This window comes from Stegodyphus dumicola, chromosome 7 (assembly GCF_044657685.1).
Source record: "Stegodyphus dumicola isolate Sdum_Otavi_A_Nest chromosome 7, ASM4465768v1".
Taxonomy (NCBI): domain Eukaryota; kingdom Metazoa; phylum Arthropoda; class Arachnida; order Araneae; family Eresidae; genus Stegodyphus; species Stegodyphus dumicola.
In genome coordinates this window covers 30,637,786-30,655,827 of record NC_140774.1, presented here as the reverse complement: position 1 = coordinate 30,655,827, position 18,042 = coordinate 30,637,786, and the positions used below count along the sequence as shown (strand labels likewise).

At 34.3% G+C, this 18,042-nt stretch overlaps 1 protein-coding gene across 2 annotated transcripts in view; it reads right to left on the bottom strand.

Moving 5' to 3' along the window:
• Nucleotides 1-18,042, bottom strand: part of Tmem18 (transmembrane protein 18) — a 49,992-nt gene that overhangs the window by 29,223 nt on the left and 2,727 nt on the right. For both annotated transcript variants that reach the window (XM_035375129.2, XM_035375130.2), the window contains exon 2: nt 981-1,098. In XM_035375129.2, the coding sequence (XP_035231020.1) occupies nt 981-1,098 (118 nt within the window). The remainder of the gene's footprint in view (nt 1-980; nt 1,099-18,042) is intronic.

Here is an 18,042-nt window from a genome sequence, read left to right as displayed (position 1 = left end):
CAATTTAAATGCACTCAAATTTTAAAATTCATTGATTGCGCTAGAATACTGTTATTCCTGGTAGAATTTTACTGTAGTTCTGTCTATTGCAAACAAATCCCACACTGAAATTGAATTTAAAACAAAAAACACCATGAATTGTCAATAAAAACTGTTCAAACTTAGGAGGGAAAGGTGAAAAAAAAAGCACACAAAAAAGATAGCACTGCTTATTAAAATTGAAATATTGTTATGGTTATGGATGATTGGTGCATTCTAAAAATGTGGCATCTTACATACCTATGTATTTTTCAGTCAATCATTTTCAACAAAATAGAAATTGTTGCCAAATAGTGCAATTTAACACAATAACAGATAAATGGGACATCATAATGCACTGTTAAGATCTTTGAATTTGATTAATGCATCTTTGACCAGTTTTTAATAAGTAACTTTAATAAACTATATCTGAGGGTTATCCAACTAAATAATGAATGATTTGTTCATTACATGGCACCTACTGAAACGACTGGTGTACCTCTGAGCCCATATTTATTAAAATTTCTTATTACATCTTATGTTCATAATTTGTATCAGTTGGCTTATTAAATAAAGAGGTCTGTTCCTTCAAATTTCTGCTGATATGGCTGGTGCAAGTTGGATAAGATGTCTACCAAATTTTAGTCTATAGGTAAATATGTAAGTATGGCCACTCATGCTAATATGATCATGCAAGCCACTCATGCTAATATATAGCCCCCCCCCAAATATAAAGTAAAAATGTTTACAAAATATCTTTAAAAAACACTGGAACATGGAATACAATAGAAAGTCGAAACATTGCATGTTAAAACTGAAATATTATTCATGTTGTTTACATAGTTTCCAGAGATTGACACACTCTGAAAATGTGGCAAATTTTATTAAGGTAGTTGAGCTAAAATGTAAGTACTAAAAGAAATTTTAATAAAAATGTGCCGCTATATCCTTAAGTAACTTACATAATGAGAAGAAGAAAGCCCCTTGAAAATTTCCATGATGGCGTGTTACTACAGTCAAGATTGTAATGATAGCATGGAAGATTAATAGACCAATTAGCCATGGTTCAGTCCAATCGATCTAAAAAATACACAGTGAGAATATAAATTTATAATATTTACTGTTCCTGTTCTATGCAGTTTAAATATTAAACTAAAGAAGAAACACATACACCATTTAGTCTGCACATAAAATACAATGACAGCCAAACAGCAATAAAACAATCATGACAGAGAGACAACTTCACTTATTACATAATTATGACAGCAGATTCTGGCTTAAATTTCAGCAAAGATTAAATCTTTACATAAAAATAAAAAAACAGTAAAATACAGAATAACCTTCAGTATATAGCAAAATGGTAAATTTTAAAATTGACAATAACAGGAGACATTTGTTTTTGGCTGAATGGCATGGACGACTTATCCTACTGCAGCGAAACCTCTCATGCTGATCACATCTGAATCTGCTCATTATTTCTGAAAAGATAATACAGTCCAAAGTCGTTAATCCGGACTCGTCAGGACTTCGGCGATTCCGGATTATTCATCATCAGTTTAAATCTCGTAAGATGGCATGCAGAAATTCTAAAATTAAAAATACGAAACCGTAATTTATGAAATAAAGAACAATTATGATCTAAAAGGTATCAAAATTTACAAAAAAAAAAAAAAAAAAAAAGCTTAATATTTGTTTGTTTACTTTATTAAACATTTCTTTTAATGTAAGTTGTTTCGTTTTATGTGATAATACTTTCTCTTTAATTCTATTAAACCGACATAATTTCTTGTTCAGTTGCAAAGTTCCGCTGTTCAAGTCCTGTAATTGCTGTGCCGAGAATACCGACTAACTTGTCAATTGAAATTTTTTCGTTTTCACTAACCTCTCTGTCACCTTCTTCATGTCTTTATCCATTTTTTGCAGCAATTCCACTTTTTGTTTGATGGACATTGAAACATACTTTCGTTTTTGTTGGAAAATATGACCTATTGTAACCCCTTTTCTGCATCATCTCTCCTCCTTGAAATGATTCTTTTACATAAGTTATATATAAAACATCTAGTTTAGTTCTTATTTTAAAGGGATATAGTAGTTACTTCTACTTCGTTTTTCACTGTCACTGTTTGTATTAAGAACGGACTGTTTCAGCCTAATTAAGATGCAAAAACGAAACTTGATGTTACCTCATCTGGAAAGCCAAGCCGTGCCAATAGCTGATTGGTTGCCGTGAGATGACATCATGTCTACTTCTGGTATAAGTATCTCGTGTCGCTCTGGCTCATTCCCAGTTGGATTGCTTCACTCATTGAGTGAAGTCTTGTTTTTTGCTCTCTCAACTTGATTCATTTTGTAAGTATGATTTTGCTCTCACGAAAAAACAGATAGCCAGCAGAATGTCGATAGACAACAAAGGCAAATGCCTTAATAAGCCGAGGCCTACGTCCGATTTTGACAATGAAGTACAACAAATAGTCCATCATATTTAAGAACTTAAAGATGCCATAGAAAAAGTACAACAACTGCCTATAACAAAAGAAAGCGTCCAGCTCCGACGATCCATGCAAGCCGAGCTTAAAAGTCAGGAACAGAAACTTTATTCTTTCATCCCTAAAAAAGATGTAGATAATATTATTGCACAGTTCCCGCCTTCCGCTAGCAATAGCGCAAATGATTGGTCCACGGTAAAGCCTGCCAAAAGATTGCGCCGCGATAGCGGATCTTCATACAGTTCTCAAACAATCAGCACTTCCTCACGTTTTGACTCTCTTAACAATGAAGAAATGCTTGACACAAATAATGATGACATCGAAATGACCCCCCAAACGGAAAAGCCTAAAATACCTAATAGCCCTTATCCAAAAGATACCAAAATTCCACCTATAATCATTACCGATCTCAAAAATAATAACTGGCCTGAAATTCGTAAACATATAAAAGAAAATTTAAAAATCACTAAGCTTGAAACGAAAATTGAAGGCGACAACATCAGAGTTCAATTTTTTAATGAAGATGATTTCCGTACAGTTCAAGACTATCTCGAAAAAGCACCTATTCCATTCCACACTTATCTATTAACCAAAGAAAAGAATCTCAAAACAGTAATTAAAGGCTTATCAGCACAAACACCTATCGAAGAAATAAAAGAAGAACTTAAACTAAATAAAATCACTGTCTTAAAAATTCACCAACTACAGAGAATGCGTGACGGAATACCAACTATGCTCCCGATTTTTTACGTCGAAACGCCTAGAACACCACAAGAAAAAGAAATCTTTAACATAACTCACATCAGTGATATGAAAGTTAGAATTGTTGGATATAACTCCAGACCTGGTCCCGTGCAGTGTTTTCGATGTCAGCGTTACGGACACACGCAGAGAGCTTGCCATAATCAACCACGTTGCATAAGATGTCTCGAAAATCACCTTTCCTTCCAATGCCCGATTAAAGATAAAAAAGAAATCCCTGCAAGATATGTGCTTTGTAGTGGTTTTCATGCCGCTACAAGTATTGATTGTCCGGAACATCCCAGTAAAAAATTCCTACAAAAACAGAAAATTCCACAAAAAGATGATTTTCCGAATTTCAATAAACAAAACCCAGAACCTATTAGAGAAGATAACAATAAGAAAACTTACGCGAATGTTACAGCACCCAAAGATAAAGAGATAGAAAAAACCAAAATATCAGATGTCAAAAATCTAGACGAATTTAAATCCCTTATTTTCAAATTAAAAGATCTGTACCATAAATTTACCAAAGTAACTAACGAGAAGCTTGATTTTGCCCTGCAGGCACTTGAACTATTTGTTTAAGCACTTTTTAGCGCTTACTTGACCAGATGATGACGCAGCCGAGCGGTACGGACCTTGGATCATTTTGCCCAACGAGATCGTAGGTTCGGTCCTAACCGAACAGTTAAATATCAAATAGGACTTCTATTATATTTTTCTTCTCATTATTTAATCCAGGATTTTTCTACTACTTGTATTTTATTTTTATATATTACAGCTTATTTTTATGTGAATTTATATTTTTCTACAAAATTTTTAATATGTACAGTTAATTTGTGAATGAAGATTACAGCATCAGAATTTTGACATAGATTATTGCCAAAACAGCTTTTATTAAAGCTTTCACGATTAACCCATGAAGTCTTCGATGAGATTTATATTAGTAGGAGCCTCACGGCTGATACTTCTTATATGTTTGAGGATCAAGGCTCATTCCTGCTAGTTCCTGTTTCTTTGCTCCTTGGTGTGCAGTTTCCAGTCCCCATTGGAAGACGATATTGCGATGCGTGCAGTCTGGTAATAAGTGCCGTGGTTCCAGTCTACAAGATGACTTTTCCTGGATTTTCAAAAGAGGCTATGATGTGAGCGACTGCCGTGGGCGGCATCTATGTTCTTCATGAAGGCGGCATTTAACACAAGTTAGCGGCGATATTTTTCTAAACTGTGATTCCCCGTGTTTAACTACAGTGAGCAGCGTTTTGCCGGTTTCATGTGCTCTCAAGGATTTAATTTTAATTTTTCAGGTGCCTTCTTGACCATGAAGCATGGACTTATTAATAGTGTAGCGAATTTCTTTATAACCGCGTAATTTCTGTTTAGTGATATGTTTTTCGCATATTGAATGCCAGTATTTGGATCAGGTAAAATATTATTTAATAGTGTAACATTTTTAAAGGGAAAACCCTTGGGGTTAATGGATTATCAACTAAGTGAAATTTTTGATAATGATTGTTATATTTTTTTTTTAAGTTTCTGATATTGTTTAAATTTATTCATTATGTTTTTATTTATATATATTGTTAATAAATTGGTCAAGTTTAAAACCTTTTTTTGTCTTCAATGTCTGCACAGCACATAACTTTAGGGAGCTTCTATTGCAACTGCTGCTAAATGTTTAATTTTACAACTTTAAACTTTGCTTTTGCATCAGTTTTGTAGATCCTTTGGGAGCTCCAGCATCAGAAATTCTATTTGACATAATCGAAAGTTCAAGTTTACTTTCATAAAATTGCTCTTACAGTCTGCAAAAAATAATAAGCCGGATCCAATTCGAAGATTAAAGAACAACGCAATCATCAACATTAACTGAAATAGATAATTAGATAATTTTAGCTTACACCGTTTGTTATACATTAAACGCGCACGCGAAAACGTATTCAGCGCTTGCGCACATGCATATGCACAGTCTTACGCGCATGCATAAACGTCTATGAGCATGTGTCAATGCGGCACATGCGCAGAAAGTTTTTAGCTTTGAGGTCTGGATTATAGATCATTCTGGATTAAGGGTGTCCGAATTAACGACTTTTGATTGTACAATAATCAAACATCATTGATAATAATGCTGTAGTGCTGAAACAATCGTCTGCCCCCCCCCAAAAAAAATATATGCTGTGAGTGGTCATCTTATGGAGATTTCACTGTAGTTTATATGCCAGTCTTATATAATCTGCAGATTAATTAAATATAAAAACAATTAGATGATGGCATTTTAACACTGAACCACAAAGACCTTGTTTCTTCATACAGATAATAAAAGAGCAACCAATATTTAAAAAACAAAAACTATAGAAATGCATATATGTTAGTTGTTGTTGGTGCAGTAAAAAGTCAGTAATCCGGACTCGTCGGGACTTCGGCAATTCCGGATTATAGATCATCAATTTAAATCTGGTAAGATGGTATGCAGAAATTATACTATTAAAATATGAAACCATAATTTATGAAATAAAAAACAACGTATTACCATCGACTGGTGCTTTTGCATGAATTATTATGTATTTAATAGTATTTAACAGTCCACTTAATAATCTTTTTTTACGTTTAATTTTCTTAAAAACAACAACAACAAAAAAGGGTTTAAAAGTTATGTTCACCTAGCTAAGGGAAATAAATTAAAATTTGGAGTTCTCAATCAAATCAGAAAAATGCAATGCTTTTATTAACAACACAGAATCTACCCTTGAAAATACAAAAACTTCAAAAGAAATGAACATATAACCACTTCAGAACATTAAAGGATTGCAGTAGCAGATAATATTAGTATAGAACAGATATATTTTTCAAATATTAAAAGTCAATGTCAGAAAAACTATGCTTGAGCTGTTCAAGACAAAGATGATAATAAGAATAGTAAAAGTATATTTACGAGTACTGCTTGACGAAAATTGGCGATTTTTGGCGGTTCATGGATACCGATTTTGTGCAATTCTTTGACTTGTTATTTTGGCTTGTGTAGCAGCAATTTTTTTGCCAAAAATCGCAGCTACACAAAGCCAAAATAACAAGACAAAGAATTACACAAACTCAGCATCCATGTACACATCGACCTATTTTCACTTTAAAAAAAATCCCAGAATTGCACAAACTTGCATTGTGCACCTCCTTGACTTTATTCATGTACACGTCAACCTATTTTCACTTAAAAAAAATCAGAGAATTTCACAAACTTAGCATTGTGCACTCCCTTCACTTTGTCCACGTACACATCGATATAAAAGTCAAAGAAGCACCCGATTCTACAGCAGAGGCAAACGAAAAATACATAATCTCAAAAAACTACATTTTAAACCAAACAATAAAATAACATAAAAAAGGAAAAACATCTTATGCATTTAAGCACTACACAAAGCAAATATCCACTTACACTTATTTCTTATTTAGAAATTTCTTCGTCTTCAATCTGTAGCACACAAAATTCCTTAACAGTATCCAAAATCTTTATAAATTATTTGAACTCAAATCTATATATTGGCATTGCCACATAAATTCACAAAAATAAGAGTGAACAATATCCTCCATAGTTCCGGACTGTCCGGAAAATGGCTACTAAGTAAACTTTCATTTACACTCTTTTTCCCTTTCGTTCCAAATCATACAGAAATGTCAAATTAATCTTATCAGATTCAGCCATCCTGTCAAATTAATCTTACCAGATTCAGCCATCCTACCATCTAAACAATAAAACAAGCAAAGTACTTCATAACCACAACACAACAAAAGCCCTTACAAAACATCTCATGAATTCAAAATTTCCTAGAAAAATGCAACCAATTACGTCATAATAGGGTTTCCATAACATTCAACTACTCAGGTTCCCATTAATGAAACAACAACTTAACAATAAACGAAACAACAACTTAGCGATAAATGAAACAACTTCACAATAATACAAGGGGTACGCTTAAGTCAACTACTCTAACTGTAGAATAAAAGAAAAGTTATGTTAATTGGGACAGCTGTAAAAATCTGATACAGAAGTTTCATATTTAGTTACTAAAGTTGCCAATAGGTGGTGCTGTAGTCACAGTATATTTTAGAAAAAGAACATGTGCACCCACTGCAAGCCGCAGTTGCAATCACATTACAATCTTTTCAAAACGTCCATCTTTTGCAGTACAGATGTCGTCCAAATGGAGAACGGAATTTCCACATACCTCCCAATAGTGTTTCAACGGAAATGGATGCACATGCCTCACAGATAGACTCTTCAACCTCGCAGGCATCTTCTGGAAAACAGTGTCCTTCAAGATGCCCCACAAAAAGTAGTCACAAGGGATAAGATCAAGTGAGTATGGAGGCCAATCCATGCCTGTTCCAGTAAATTTGGCAAAAAGCAATAACTCTATCCCTGAAGTATTCCTCAATGAACTGAATCACATGTTCAACGCAGTGCAGTCAGGACCCATCTTGTATGAACTACAAAGTGTCTGGTTGATCCTCCAATGCTAACAGTGTGGCGACAAATTTTTCCAACATTTCAACATAACGGTCAGAAGTGATTGTTTCTTGCAAGAACAAGATAACTTTGATGGATGCTGCAACCCAAACAGTAACATTTGGGGAATTTAGTAGTTTTGCTTCACACAAATGGGGGTGTTGCAACCCCCTTGTATTGCACTGTGGCATTTATTCTCGCCAAGTATTTTAATGTAACCCTACATATATTTCTTCTCTTTTTATGTAGCAGATTAGATTAGATAAGTGTTTGAAGCGAGTCTCCGGCGCTATATCCGGATAGTTTTGATTTGAACCAAGAGTAAATCCTCAGTAATAATAATAATGATAATTTTAGAAATTTGTTAATAAAACTTAGTTAGTTTAATTTGAAAGTCTTTTTATTTTGATTCCGAATATGATTGATGAAAGCTTACCTTACACATATTCATGTGCCGGTGTCCAATGACTGGACTGGAGTGTTTTGATTCAAGGTAAGCTGTTTTATCATTTCTATGATAATTTATTGATTAATTAAGTTAAACTGTTAACTTAAAATGACGGAAATTGATACTCTAATTAAACAGCATACTGGGATGAGAACCCAGACAACGAAATTATGTAATAAAATACATACCATTCTTGAAAACGAATCAATAACATTAGATGAAAAGTTTAATCTTTTGAATATTTGCAAAGATCAATTGAATGAGAAATATGAAATTTTAAAGAAATTAAATTTACGTATTCAAGATCTTTACACCGGTGCCGATTTCGACAAAAGAAATCGAAAGGGCTGAAACTTATAGTGAGAAAATAATTGCATCAAGGTACAAAATCACGAAATTTATAAATGAACGTAACATGATTAACCAAATTACTGCTTCTCAAAATACTCAATTAGAAAATGATTCTAGTGTTTTAAACACTAATGTTGATCGTTTAGTTTTGAATTAATTGTTGCCAAAACTTACGATACCAAACTTTTATGGTGATTCTAGTTCTTGTCTAGATTTCTGGGGTCAGTTTACTAATGCTATTGATAACAATCCAAATTTGATTCCCATTGATAAATTCTCATATTTGAAATCGCTACTTGTCGGTAGTACAGATAATGTTGTTGCAGGTTTTTTACTTAAGAGAATTATAATTCAGCTGTTGATTTATTAAAAAATCGTTTTGGTCGCCAAGACCTAGTAATTAACGCTCATATGAGTAAACTTTTGAATTTGAAGCAAGTAAAGAATGCTGCTAATATTAAGGAATTGCAAGAGCTCTATGATAGTTGCGAAATTCAAATTAGAAATTTAAATTCTCTTGGTGTTACACTTGGTAGCTACGGACATTTACTCTGTTCAATTTTATTGAAGTTGTTACCCTTAAAAATTGCTCTTGATTTTAATTGCAAACAAGCTAACTCAGAAAAAAGGGATGTAGAAGAGCTTCTTTCTTTCATTAAAAAAGAAACTGAATCTAGAGAAGCCACAATCAACATGCACAGTTGTAATTATCAATCTAATGTTAAAAAAGAAAGATATAAACACAGTAATAATAAATTTACTAGTAATTATAAGCGTGAGACACCTACAACGTCAGCATTAACAACAAATGTTAAAAATGCTTGAATTTTTTGTTCCACTGACCTACATGATGCTAAGAATTGCAAGACACTCTCTATCCCTGAAAAACTGCATAAAGAAGGTCAATGTTTTCTCTGCTTCAAAAAATATCATATTTCGTCGAAATGCACTAAATTTAATTCAATTTCATGTAAAATATGTAATTCCAATTTTCATCATTTTTCCTTATGTCTGAATAAAGCCCCAAAACCTCCTGTACTAGTCAAAGAAAATAATCCTGATTCTACTTCTACCTTAGTATCACATTGCAAAGTAAATAAAAATGAAAGTAGTAAAGAGATCATTTTGCAAACAGCATGTGTTTTTGTGGATTTTGACACTCATTCAGAATCTGCCTTGTGCTTATTTAATGTTGGTGGTCAAAGATCTTTTGTCGCAAAGCAGTTGGTATCAAAATTAAATCCTCCAATTATTCGACAAGAAAATCTTCAAATATTTCCCGTTGGAACTTTTTTACCTCAAATCAAATCATTTGACGTCGTTTCATTGAAGCTATCCCACAAAAAAGATAAATCTCGCTTCATTTTTGAAGAATATTAAGAGTAGGTTGGCGCCGTTCTATTTGTCTGCTGAAGAAGCTGACAAATCAAATATTAATTTGCTGATAGGAGCAGATTACTTTTATCAAATTTATTATGACAGAGAGGTAATGAAACAAATTCTCTCAATGCGACTCGTTATTCAGCTACTCACTTTGTAGCTATTTAGAAGAAGAAAAAATGGAATAAGTACAGCTTCCGTTTTGAATCTTTCCATAACTATGAGCAAGAAGACAAAATTTATATGGGAATAGAGGCTCTTGGGATTGGACAATCACAGGTTGGTTAGTTTTTTAAATGGCACAAAACCTCTAGGGTTATTATGCGTCACACAAATGGTGAGTAAAATTCACGATGCATAAACAAGTATCAAGTGAATTGATAAAATGAATGTGAAATACTGAGTACAATCACAAGATAGTAATATGTCAGAAGCAGATAGTGAAATAATGAATAGCTTTGAAGCTAATCTTAAATTTGTAAATAATAGATACGAAAACACATGTAATGTGGAAAGACGAAAAAAATTAAAGTGGGGAACCATTATAGAATAGATAGAAGGCGTTTCGATGAATTAAATCGTAAATTCGACAAAGATGATATGCAAAAATTATAAAGCTATTGATTTGGAACAAGAAAATAGTGAAGTTATTGAAAAATGTCCTGATAAAATAATTGAAGATAGTTCTTTTATACCTCATAGACTAGTTTTAAGAGAAGACAAATCTACTACAAATGTTAGGGTGGTATTCGATGCGTCTTCCAAAGAAAAGCATTTAAACTTCTTGAGCGACTGTTTATATCCAGGACCTAATCTTAATCCAAACATACTTGATGTTACAATGAATTTCAGAATATTCAATGTTGCACTTTGTGCCGACATTGAGGTGTTTTTGAAAATTGTGATTTCTGAAATGATCGGATTTATTAAAAATTTTTATGGCTTAGTGATGAAAAGGGCAACGTTGAATTTTTCAGATTTACGCGTGCACCCTTTGGTGTAACTTGCAGTCCTTTTATATTGGCAGCTACAATTAAACATCATATTCGAAAATATAATGAACATCTCGAAGAAGTAAAGATGTTATAGACAAAAAGAAATCTAATTCAAATTCTATACAATTGTCTTGTGCTGTTGATGCATTTCCAGATTCGTTGCTAAAATTAGAGAATTTTAGTTCTTTATACAAGGTGTACAATATTAAGGCATTGGTCTTAAGATTTTTAAACAACATTGATAAGAGGAAAATTTAAAATTTCAGACCAACTCTAGTTTTCAGAAATTGAAAAGGCAGAATTACATTGGATAAAACAGATACGGCAAATTGCATTTAATCGTGAAATTATGTCTCTAAAACATGAAAAGCCTATTGATAAAGATTCATCGTTATACAATCTGAATCCAAAATTTGATTTTCAAAGTTCAATTTTCCGAGTTTTCTGAAAAGGAAAAACATCCTTGGATTCTACCAGGTGGAAATTTTACTAATTTATTAATTAAGAATACTCATGAAAAGGTTTTCCATTTTGGTATTACATGCACCTTAGCTCGACCGAGGGAAAAATATTTTATAATTAAAGGCAGAAAACATGTTAAATCAGTGTTAAAAAATTTCATGATTTGTAAAAGGTTCAGTGCATCCCCTGGAAAACAAGATATTGCTCCATTACCGAGGGATAGAATAATTGAATTCCCTCCTTTTCTGACCCGTGCCGTCTATTTTTTCGGTCTCATTTATATCAAAGAAATTCAAGCTCAGAAAAGGCGTACATCGTGTTATTCACTTGTGCTGTCACTAGAGCTATCCATCTCGAGGTAGCAAGTAATTTGAGCACTGAAACTTTTATATTAGCCCTTAAATGATTCATACCCAGAAGAGGACTATGTAAAACAATTTAGTGACAATGCGAAAACTTTCATAAAGACCGATTGTTTTTTAAAAGAAGTTTGGAGCTGAATTTCTCTACCTAATGTTAAGCAGCATTTCACAGAAAACAGTATCACGTGGAATTTTTTATTCCTACAGCTAGTTCGTGGGGCAGATTTTGGGAACGCATGGTACTTTCTGTAAAAACTCCTTTGAAGAAAATCCTCCGTAGATCATGCCTCACCTACGAGGAAATTCAAACCACACTGACCGAAATTGAAGCTGTAATTAACAGTCGTCCTCTGACTTATAGTTCTGAAGATAAGAACGAACCGCTTCCAATTACCCCGTCCACCAGCGTCCGAGTGGTAAAGTTGCTGAACACTGGTAGTTCGGTCCGAGGTTCGAATTCCGCAAACGAGCTGGCTGCATGGGAGTTTTCGTGGTTTTCCCCATGTGTAACATGTATACGAGCCAGTTTCCCTTAGAAAGTCCTTCAAAAAGGCATCCCTCCACTTAAGCAGATAGCCCTCGAGGCTTTACCATAATCACACACACATTTCCGATTATCTCATCTCATTTTCTGATTGGTAAGCATTTAAATTCCTTGACAGATGTCAACTATTCAGCTGAACCCAAATCAAACAAAATTGTTCTCACGAAAATGTTGAGATACAGACAACAAATTATCACTCATCTCTGGAAACATTGCCGTAAAGAACATTTACTTGAACTTCACTCTGCCAATTTATCCCCTCGCATTAACACTCCTTCTATATTCAAAACTGGTGATGTAGTGTTGATTCAGAAGGACAAAATTCCAAAACACTTATGGAAATTTGGAGTGATCAAGGAACCGTTTCTTGGTAGAGACAATAGAGTATGTTCTAGTGCTCTTCAGACGTCTTCTGGTATAATTAAAACACCGATTCAATTGCTCTACAAACTAGAACTTTATCATGTTTGACATTTTATTATTTAGCAATGAACAATCCTTTCTTCTTCCTCTTTTTTTTTTTTTTTTTTTTTTTTTGTGAGTATTTTTTGATTATGTGTTCTAAATCACTTTGTTATTGTATTTTGCAGACTTCAATTTATTCTTCAAATGTTTTCTGTGAAAGTAATTTCATTCTTACGGTGTAAGTATGTTTTTATAATATTTGTATTTGTTAATCTCTTTTGAAATAATTAGATGCTGAACAACTGTCATTGTTCATCTGCGGGCAGTGTGTTACAACCCCCTTGTATTGCGTTTTGGTGCTGATTTATTCTCGCCAAGTATTTTAATGTAACCCTAACTATATTTCTTCTCTTTTTATGTAGCAGATTAGATTAAATAAGTGTTTGAAGCAAGTCTCTGGTGCTATATCCGGATAGTTTCGATTTGAACCGACATTAAATCCTCGGTAATAATAATAACGATGATAATTTTGGAAATTTGTTAATAAAACTTAGTTTAATTTGAAAAGCTTTTTATTTTGATTCCAAATACGCTTGATGAAAGCTTACCTTACGCATCTTCAGGGGGTTTTCAGTATCCCAAAACTACCAATTTTGTTTGTTCACGACACCATTCAGGTGAAAATACGTTTCATCTGTGAACCATATGCAGCCAACAGCGAATCCGTCATCATCATTCATTGGGAACATTTTGTTCGTGAAGTCTTCTCTCTGTTGCACAACTCGAACGGGAATGGCTTAGTGACATTGGACGGAAACACATGTAGCCTGTTTCTCAGTATTCTGGATAGCATTAAAGTGGATTCTGCTGCAAGCTTTCAGATGGAGTTCCTTGGATTTTGCTGAATAAGTGTAGAAACTGTCCCAGCATTTTCAGGTGTTACTACAGAATGTCTGCGATCAACATTCCCCGTCAACTCATCAGCCACACTTCCTTTTCATCGAAATTTATCAAAAAGGATATAAACAGTTTTCAAATCAGGACCTTTTGCCACGTTAAATAGGGATTGAAAACTGCACATTGTTGCCGTAGGACTGTAATTTAACCTGTGAAATTCTAATGACAGAAAAACATGTTGTTCCATGGAATACAAGATTTCATGCACATACTTTGATACCTTTCATGCTTTAACAGTGGAACTGTCCGTAGATGGACTTCAGATCACTCTTTATAGGGACTCCTTCTCGGTAATACAGCATACAGTGCAACCTATTTGGCAACTTTTGTAACTAAATGTGAAACTTCTGTATTAGATTTCTCCAGCTACAATAAACATACCTTTTGTTTTGTTCTTCTACCTATCTTTGTTTTCGAGTTATTTAATTTTAAAAATGGAGGTCCTTTGTGGGACACATTGTACACACACAAATTATTTTTATTATTTATGCCTTTTAGTAGAAAAATAAAACTTTATTCAGTTTTTGTATGACTGCTAACAAAGGTGGCAGGTTTTCCTTTCTTTAAAATGCAAGCATAATTTTAACTATAATTTATTCACTCCATTTGTCTCAAAGGCCTGCACCTACTAATAAAAGTTTTCCTATGTGTTTTTATGTAAGCATTGTTCAGGAACTTCAGCTTTTCCACTTAATAAAATAAAAAAATAAAAATGCCAAAGGTTCCACTTTGCAAATGTATTGCATTACCTTCAAGAAATAATGAATAGAAAGTGATTTACACTGCTCGACATTGAAAATGCAACACCAAGAAGGAGTGGTCAGAAAGTGATGAAATTTGGAAAAAAGACAGAGATAGCAAGCAGCAATAAGTGATCTTTCTTTCAAAATGATGCGGATGGTGTTCTGAGGGATGGCTCTCCATTCCCCTTTAACCATTTGCCACAGTTTGTCTCCTGAACGAGGCAGGGTTAGAGTCTGCAAACTGCGTCCAATCACATCTCACACATGTTCGATTGGTGACAGGTCAGGAGAGTACTGTGGCCAGGAAAGCATCTGCATATTGGCACCTTGCAGAGCATATTGGCAGATATGAGCACTGTGTGGTTGGGCATTATCCTGCTGAAAAATTGCATTAGGCAGTCCTTTAAGGTAGGGGATTGCCACCGGCCGCAGTACATTATCCACATATCATTGGGCTATCATAGTGCCCTGAATACGAAGTAAAGGTGACCTGGAATCATAGGCAATAGCGCCCCAAACCATTACGCCACGCTGTCACGCAGTTGGGCGTTCCACAGTAACTACCGGATTAAATCTGTCTTCATGTCGACGCCACACACGTATGCGGCGACCGTCACTGGATAAACAGAAGAGCGACTCATCTGAGAACAAGACGTTTCGCCATTCTGTCATCCACATCGCTCCAGTCTGGCACCATTCTAAACGTTGGCATATATGCTGTGGGGTCAATGGCAGTCTTCTTAACAGATGCCGTGAGTGCAGGCCACGTTCAACCAATCGACGAGAAATGGTTCTGGTTGACATGAGAACATCCAGGGTATCTTGCACATGCTGCAGAATCACAGTACAAGTGACTTACGGGACCGCCACAGCTTGTTAGCGGATGCGTCGATCCACGCATGCTGAGGTCACTTTGGCTGCACCGGCACCCCTCCTTCTTCCCACATTTCTTTGTTGCAACCATGTTCGCCATAGCTGATGCACCGTTCTCGCATCCACATGGGTATCAGCTGCAATTTGACGTAAGGACCAACTCGCCCTTCTCAGTCCGGTCACCATACCCCTCGTAAAATCATCATTCTGCTGGAAGTGCCTTCCTTGACGGCGGCCTGGCATTTTCTCCTATTACACGTATCCTCCGGGACAAAAACCAACTTTTTTCAATAATTTGTCAGTCAAAAATAACGACACGAATATTGCCCATTCTGGACATTCTTTCCTTTATATCTTACTTCACGTGCGTCGGAGAACTGCGCATTTCACATCATTCGCATAAGTCAGTGACGTGCGTCTACTCTAAAATTTGCCTAAATTTATGACCACTCCTTCTTGGTGTCATTTTCAATGTCAAGCAGTGTATATACAATTTTTAAAAATACACGAGTATTTTATTTACAGATTTACAGACACAACAAAGACAAAAGCTTACAAATTTTTAAACATTCCTTGAAGCATTTGAAACTTGCACCATCTTTCAAATACAGCTGTGTTTCCTTATTTTATGCTTCTTGGACAATATGCCTGATGTCCAGCAGAAATGCAACGTGTTGTTATAAGGTATATCTGCCCTCTCCCTCTAAAATATAATGGTAGCATGACACTGGAGAAATTAAAGAAAAAAAAAAAAAAAGCTCCACAGACAAAACACCCATTTCACAAATGTAATACATTATCTCAATGAAATAATACAAAGAAGGCATTTATATATGATATTTGAAAAGTGTATAATTCTCCTGTTAGCAGGCTTTTTGACGAAATCTTGAAAATTTTAAACCATTTCTTGAAGCACCTGAAACTTGCATTGTTTAGTGGCTAACTGCACAAAGAAAAAATTACATTCTTACTCTGTGGTCAACAATTAACATATGTCTGATAACCAGTAGTTGTAGTGATAGCAGAACTACAACATATCATTATCAGACATATTTCCGTTTTCTCATTCTCTCATTTTTTGCTTTTAGATAGTCTATGGAAAGGAAAGATTTCAGATACTAGCAACTGTATTTTTAAAAGCCAGTATACTGATAAGGGATGCTGACTGTTTAATTAATAAACCTGGATTTGAATTTCAGAAAGGGCAGGGATGTTCGTACGTGTATGAGAGTGTCTGTGTGGTAAGGCAGCACTCTAAATACACAGCGAGGTGAAAGTCCTCTCTTGAAGCTGACAGAGAAAGAGATGTAGGAGACCCCCCCCCAGACTGCCTTCATGCTATTCTCACTCAAAATTGGGGCAGAAGAACGCAGTTAGTGCTGCAGCACCAGTAACACCAATGGTGAAAATCTGATGTTCTGCCTACTTCCACCTGTATTTGCATTTTAGATGCAAATAATGAAATATTTAAATCCATAAAATCATAAAAAACATTAAGAATAAATTAGGCTATATATGTTATGATAAAATATATGAGGGCTATCTGCCTTAGGGAACAGATACATTCATGAAGAGAATTGGCTCATAATCATGTTGCACATGGTAAAAACCATAAAAATTAACTGAGATTTACACCAAGAAAAAACTACCAGTGTTTACCAATCTTACCATTTGGCTGCTGGTAGGCAAAATGCTAGCAATAAGAGAAATGCAATAAGAGAAAATCATAAGAAATATGTTGTAAATTGGGGTGACAAGAGTTTGGTTAAAAATCATGATAGCATCTCTGGACTACTGAAATAATTAAAGTACGTTAAAATAAAAATAATGTTGATTTTGCTATATCTGTAAATTCATCCAAGAGGCTAAATAAGAAACTTGCATCCATTTTAACTACAGTATTTGTTCCATATTTTAAGATATCCACTCTAAGACTAACATATGATGATTTAATAAAAGAAACAGCAAATACATGAATCCAACACATGACAATCTTTTGAAAATATTCAGTAAAGAAAACAAAATTGCAGTACACTACACAAATGATGCAAGTACAGTTTCTGGGAGAATGAGGATGCATTCAGTAATTGCAATAAATGTGCTAAAAACTCTCAGAATATTGTTCACAACTGTGCATGCAGTGATATTGATCAAATGTATTATATTACAGAATTCTGTGCAATTACAAAATACATGCATTTTTACATTTACAGTAAAGACAAAAAAAAAAAAAAAAAAAAAAAAAAAAAAACAGTCCCACAATATTACACAATTTTTACGCCTGCTCTTGACTCCGCAAATGACTCTTTTGATCTGGATAAGACTGGGATCTTATTTTCTTTCCCGATGCGAAAATTTTTGAAAAATGAAGATTTTTTGAAAATCAGTTTGCTGAATTATTAGCTTCATGAGTTTATGGTAGCCTTCCCAGACTGGGCAATTAAGTTTCCCAATTGAGCAAAATGGTCATTTCAGCAGAGAAGTACTTATATTTAAAAAAATTTTTTGCGTGAAATTTACTGTTTGTTTGAAAATGAGGGAAAGCATTCTCAAAAATAAATTACACGTTTTCTTTGAAAAGATTAATTGGGATTTTATGCTTTAGTGATTACATGTTGAAAGCACTCTCAGAATTAGTTAATTCAGTATTATTTCTGAAAAAGGACTTGTGGAAGTAGATGTATGTTTATTGTGTTTTAATTATAAAAATAATATTGTAAGACAAAAGAGCAAAATGTCAATGTTGTTAACTTTCAGCTTGAGGACTTCAAAA